The 6,476-nt window shown below is 46.1% G+C and overlaps 1 protein-coding gene across 1 annotated transcript; it reads left to right on the plus strand.

Annotated features, from left to right (window-relative positions):
* The first annotated feature begins 71 nt into the window (after window positions 1-71).
* Window positions 72-2,035, plus strand: UQCR10 (ubiquinol-cytochrome c reductase, complex III subunit X). Its single transcript, XM_079717999.1, has 2 exons — window positions 72-237; window positions 1,770-2,035. The coding sequence occupies exons 1-2, from the start codon at window positions 88-90 to the stop codon at window positions 1,812-1,814; spliced, it is 195 nt and encodes a 64-aa protein (XP_079574125.1). The 5' UTR covers window positions 72-87; the 3' UTR covers window positions 1,815-2,035.
* Window positions 2,036-6,476: the final 4,441 nt, after the last annotated feature.

A 6,476-nucleotide genomic window follows, 5' to 3' on the forward strand; every position in this document is an offset into this window, starting at 1 on the left:
CCATAAAGCATTACACGTTGAGGACCTTTGGAGAGAAAGCTCGGCCGCGGTGCATGCGCGGTGGCGCTAGTTCGGCAGCGGACAAACATGGCGGGACCGACGTTGACTGCGAGGTTATACTCCCTGCTGTTCCGCAGGACCTCTACCTTTGCCCTCACCATAGCCGTGGGCGCCGTGATCTTCGAGCGCGCCTTCGATCAAGGCGCGGACGCGATCTACGAACACATCAACGAAGGGGTGAGGGCCTGGGCCGTCCCTGACCTTGGGTCCCTCTGAGGGGTGACAGTGAGAGTGGGGGTGGGGCGGGATTCAGTCTACCTTTACGAGGAGGGGGGGCATCCCTGGGTGTCTTCTGTCTGCAGACTGCCGTCTGTTCGCTCCGCCCGGTGTGAATCCTAAAACGTTAAACGGGGTCAATAGATCCCACTTTGCAGGGGTTTTAAGTATTGCTGTCTCCCGCCCCATACACCCACTTGTCCATTTGCAGAAGCGAAGACTAACCTAGTGAGAGCAAAGGACTTGTTAGGGCCACATCACCAGAGAGTTAGAGGCAAGTCAGGGCTGGACCCGGAACCCCCTATCTCCTCTGAAGGTTTCAAGGGCAGATTTGAGCGGGCGACAGTCGTGAAAAGAACAACTCTTTAGATACCGTGGCTGGCCTTTTCAGATAGCACTTTTCAGTTCCAAAGTCTTTCCATGCTGCCAGCGGTGGTATTAATAATGGTTAAGAGTAGGGTGGGTATGAAATCAGAGAGCCCTGGATGGGAATACTGGGCCTTATCAATTAATAACTGTGGCATTAAGGTGGGCAAGTTTCTTAACCTGTCTGAGCTTCACTTTTATCTGTGGAATAGAAATGATAATAATAGTAACTATCTCAGGGAATTGTGAGGATTATATGAGGTGCCGGCAAGGTGCCACAGTACCTGGTAGGTGGTACTCTCAAAAAATGGCATTTGTTACATTCCTCAGGAGAAAGTGGAAGCATAAGATAGAGAATAACAGCACTTTTTAGACTCACTGTGTGCCAGGCACTGTGCTGGATGCCTTGCCTGCTTTCTATCGTTAAATTGTGGCTCATACTGGGGAAGGTCTCGGACAAATAAGGCCTGTGCCACCACTCACTCTGTTTTTAACTTGAAGCTGTCTGGCCCTACAGCCCAGGCAGGCTCTGTCCACTGATGTACTGCCTGTGACCAGGTCAATTTTCTGCCCTTATGAAAGTGCTGCTACTGTTCATCTTCAAGCAGTTCCTCTGGCCATTTCCAATGTGTGGGGAAGGCATCTCAGGATGTTGTCATAACCCACCCATCTTTGTTGCTTTTAGGAATGAGAATATAGCTAGTTCCTGACCCAAGGATCATAAGTCTGAGGAAATTTTTTAAATGGCTCAATGTGAAGTATTTGGGGACCATGCACTTAGGACCTCTTGAGTAATACCTGGAAGTTGAAGAAATGAGACACCCTCCAACCTCTGTTCCTTAATAATTGTGTGCTCTGGGGGTAGGTCCCTCAGTCTCTCTACCTGTTTCCTGTAAAGTGAGATCATGCCTTCCCACTTACTTCACACACTGATTGAGAGCATCAGAGCATTCTGTAAATGTTAGGAATGTACATCAAGCCTAGTACTGCTTCCAGTTTGCCCACTGCAAACTGTCAGGATGTGGTACATGTTTCTCTCAGGTTTGTTTTAGAGACCAGGGCAGTGGGAGGACTTATAAAATGTGAGAGGCAAAACTAAGTTTGTGGTTCTTGTCTTTAAAATGCAGAAGCTATGGAAACACATCAAGCACAAGTACGAGAACAAGGCGTAGTTCCTCGGAGGCCCCAATCCAGGCCAGAAGGACCAGGTCCACCCACCAGCTGTTTGCCCAGAGTCAGGGCCTCAGCTTGAAGATGAAGCTCATGTCACTCTACACGGGCCACCTTTAGCTGTTGGCAGGAGATGACGTCACCTGACAGACTCTTTAACTTCTGCTATGTTTGAAGTATGTTTAGTCAGGGTCATCAACAAATAAATGTAAATTGTCCTTGAGACCTGCTTCTGCATGGGGTGCTTTTTAACTACCTGATCTTCACTTAACAGTTATTTGACACCACTTCAAAGTCCTCTGCGAACATCTGAAGGGCAGATTCCATTATTTTGGGTTTCCCATTAACTTCCAAAGAAGAATTCTAGTTTTCAAACCATGAGCTAGAGTTGGTGATGTTATCTTCAGCTTTGGCTTCTAAACCAATAACTCCATTCTTAAGTCAGGCAGAGGATAGCTATCTGGCTTGGCCCTAGGGAAGCTCCATGGATCCAGCGGAGGAACAAACCATGGCCTGAAGATTTAGTCTCCATTCTGCCTTTAACTTGCTGAGTATCTTTGGGTAAGCTGGCGTACCTCTCTGGGCCACCGCTCATCTTCTGATGGCTGTAAGGGACGTTGGAAAGCATGCAGCATGGCTGGGAGTAGCCATGGAGAGCACTGGGATGTGCTGAACAGGAGTAGAGCAGTTCTGTTTGGTAACTGGCCTGGGAAGATGAGTGACTCACCTGTCCGCCATATTTCACCTGGAGCTTGGCTTGATTGGGCCAGAGCTGGATCAACCACCAGCAACTAATGGGGAAGAGTCAGGTCGGGAAACACAGGGGTAGGAGAGAACTTAGGAGTTGCCCAGTTTGCCCTACCTGAGGCATATCTTAATGAAGATGAAGTCAAGCCCTTGAGAAATCATGACCTGCCAAAGGTAGTACAGCTCTGGGGGCCAAATCAAGACCTGAACCAAAGTAGAGGTTCATTCTAAGACTGATTCTAAGAATGATTTCAGCATTAATAGAGGAACACTCTGGAGGTTGAAGATTGTCACTTACTTTACACTGTTCCCAACGATTTGAGGGCAACGTGCTGGTGAGAAACAGTAAAGCGGGGAGCATTCTTGAAGAGTTATTCTACATTATTCTTGAGCACCTGATGACGAGCTCAGGGCAGCAGAGTTAGAATGAGCTTAGTTGATCACTTGTCTCGGGGCACATTCAGCCCAAGCAGCAAGCGTATTTCTAAGCCATTCTACATTAAAATGCCCCTTTATTGGACTTCCCTGGGGGTCCAGTGGTTAAGGCTCTGTGCTCCCACTGCAGGGGATGCAGGTTCGATCCCTGGTCGGGGAAGATCCTGCATGCAGTGCGGCCCAGCCAAAAAAAAAAAAAAAAAAAAGCCCCATTATTTGTCATCAGCATTTCTGGGCTGTTGAGGTGTGGGTGTGTGGGTGTGGGTATGTGTGGGTGTGGGTGTGTGGGTGTGGGTGTGTCCTTGTCCTTTCAATAAGAGCCAAACATTAAAATAATAAACCCTGTTTTACTTATTTTAGGGGATTGAATATTTTCCACCCAGAACCTCAGAATGTGACCTTATTTGGAACTAGGGTCTTTGCAGATGTAATTAGTTAAATTAAGATGAGGTTGTAATAGGTTGGGGTGGGCCCTAAATCCAATGACTGGTGCCCTTTTAAGAAGGCCATATGAAGACAGCAACAGAGATTGGAGTTGAGCTTTCACAGGCCAAGGAATGCCAGAGATTGCCAGCAACCACCAGAAGCAAGGAAAGGGACAAGGAAGGATTCTTCCCTAAAAACCAGAGGGGGAATTCCCTGGCGGTCCAGTGGTTACGACTACGCGCTTCCACTGCAGGGGGCACGGATTCGATCCCTGGGTGGGGGAACTAAGATCCCGTATGCTGCATGGCACAGCCAAAAGAAATGATATGGAAAATTGGCACAGATGCACTACTGGAAAGAGTGTGTGCAGTGGTACCATTTCCTGGAGGATATTTTGTACATATGTATTAAGATCCTTAATATACCCTTGATCCAATAAATTCCACTTCTAGCAACTTTTCCTAAAAAAAAAAAAAAAGAAGGTCCACAAGAGATGTTCATCATGTTGTTTATAATGGGTGGGGGGTGGGGGGGTTATGAAATATCCAAAACAGGAATTACTATTGAGGTGAAATATGCAGTCATTTAAAACCAAGTTTTAACTGGGAGACAATATCTAACAAACGGCATATCCAACCTCAATATGAAGGAAATATCCAACAAACATGGCATATCCAACCTCACTAATATGAAGCAGTCTTCCAAATCCATAAGGCTAAGTAGAAGCTGGGGTGAATGACAGGAATAGGCAATTAAGGAATACAAGTGGCCACAAACATGAAAAGATGCCCAGTTTCACTAATAAAGAAACAAAATGAAATACCATTTTTTGCGCATCAGATGAACAAAGATGGAAAAGATTAGCAGCACCAGTATTTTAGTGAAGAAGCACTGCCCACAGGCATTGGGACAGTGATTTTGGAGGGTACCTTGTCGATATCTTTTATTTAAATGTTTGTTGCTTTTGACCTTGATCTTCCACATCTAGAAAAATACTCCAGAATCCCATGTGCACATGAACCCACACAAAAAGTCATTGGAGCATTGTTCGGAATTAAAAAAGAAGAAAAACGCCCTTCAATAGGGGAGTGGTTAAATACAAGGTAGATTCATACCACAGAAATCTATGCAGACAAAAAGAAAAAGACTGAGGTGACTTAGTGTGTAGTTGAAAAGAAAAGTGAGAACGAAATCAAGCTGCAAAACGGTATGTTTAGTTGTTTAGTTTGATCTCACTTACGTAGACACATGCACATTGATAAGGGTACACACAGAGTACTGCAGGATGTGCACTAAATTCTCCTGGGAAAACACACCTGAGGGCTAGTATTTCAAACAACCTGCACTTTGTGCAACAGTGGTTGACTTTTTCTTGCAACAAGCAGATACTGATGTTCTAATAAAAATATTTTATAGCAAAGAAAGCAATTCAGTAAAAAATGTTTAAGGCAAATGCTCAGATAAAACAGTCAAAATATAAAGCTAAGTGAAAAAAGGAGGTCACAAATTCCTATACACCATGATACATTTTTTAACTTATTTGTTTTTATTCTTGGCTATGTTGGGTCTTCGTTGCTGTGCGCGGGCTTTCTCTAGTTGTGGTGAGCGGGGGCTACTCTTTGTTGCAGTGCGGGGACTTCTCATTGTGGCTTCTCTTGTTGCAGAGCACGGGCTCTAGGCGCGTGGGCTTCAGTAGCTGTGGCACGCAGGCTCAGTAGTTGTGGCTTGCAGGCTCCAGAGCGCAGGCTCAGTAGTTGTGGCACATGGGCTTAGTTGCTCCGCAGCATGTGGGATCTTCCTGGACCAAGGCTCGAACCCGTGTCCCCTGCATTGGCAGACAGATTCTTAACCACTACGCCACCAGGGAAGCCCAAGCATGATACATTTTTTTAAGACTCAGCGCTTTCACTGCCGTGGGCCTGGGTTCAATCCCTGGTCGGGGAACTAAGATCCCTCAAGCGGTGAGGTGTGGCCAAAAAAAAGAGGAAATGCTCACACCGAATTGTTCACCGTGGTGAACTGGCTGAACTATTTTCTTTTCCATTGTATTTTCCCATGAGTTCTAAGTTTTCTGCATCAAGCATGTACGCTCTTCATAATGTGGGGGTATAAGTAAAAGGAGGAGAGAGCTCGATCACAGAGAGATGAAAAATGTGAGCCCCCAGCCCTGGCTCCAGGCCTGGAACCCGGCTGCTGGGTGGCCCAGGGGTCCTCTTCCTGAGGTCCCAGTGGGCACTTGTCCTTGATTGGCACTGCCAAATGGGAGCTGGACCTACCCAGGGCTGGGTGGGTCTGCCCAAAGGTGGGGGAAGTGAGGATTAGCACCCTCCTCAGACTGACACAGAGAAGCTGTTTATTGCTGGAAAAAAAATTCACCTCTGTCCCAAGCTCAGCTGGAGGCATGTTCTGGAGACAAGAGCTGTCTTTACAGTTAGAAAGCCCCAAGGACTCTGCACCTGGTTCCCTTGCACAGGTGTCAGGAAAAGCTAATTGCTTAGGTGCCTCATAAAGCAAGTTCCAGAAGGTCTCTGAAATTGTCTTCAGAAGTTGGCATCTGGTATAGCTCTGAGCAGGTAGGACTGCTCTCTGGGCAAAGAGTTTTATGCTGATGTCTCATTCCTCTAGCTTCTCTCTTGTATTCAGAAACATCTCTTCAAACTGGTAGAAACCATTCATTCATTCATTCAACCAATACATCTCTGTTGAGTGCCTATTCTTCCTGGCACTGTCCTAGACCTTGGGCAAATAGTGGAGAACCAGAAAGACCTTTACCCTCTTGGAGCTTAAGGTGAGACAGACAGTAAACAAGAAAGTAAATAAGAATTATAGCTCATGTTAAGGGCTATGAAGAAAATAAAACTGGGTAACATATAGGGAGTGACTCAGGTTTGAAGAGCAACATTAAATGGTCAAGGAAGTCTTCTCTATGGAGATGACATTTGAGCTGCGATTTGAATAGAAATATCAGTCAGGTAAAGACCCAGAGTAAGAGCATTCCAGTAAATGAGAACAGCAAGTGCGAAGGCCCTGAGGTAGATGTGAGTTTGGTTTAGTCA

Source organism: Hyperoodon ampullatus (assembly GCF_949752795.1).
Source record: "Hyperoodon ampullatus genome assembly, chromosome: 13".
Lineage (NCBI taxonomy): Eukaryota > Metazoa > Chordata > Mammalia > Artiodactyla > Ziphiidae > Hyperoodon > Hyperoodon ampullatus.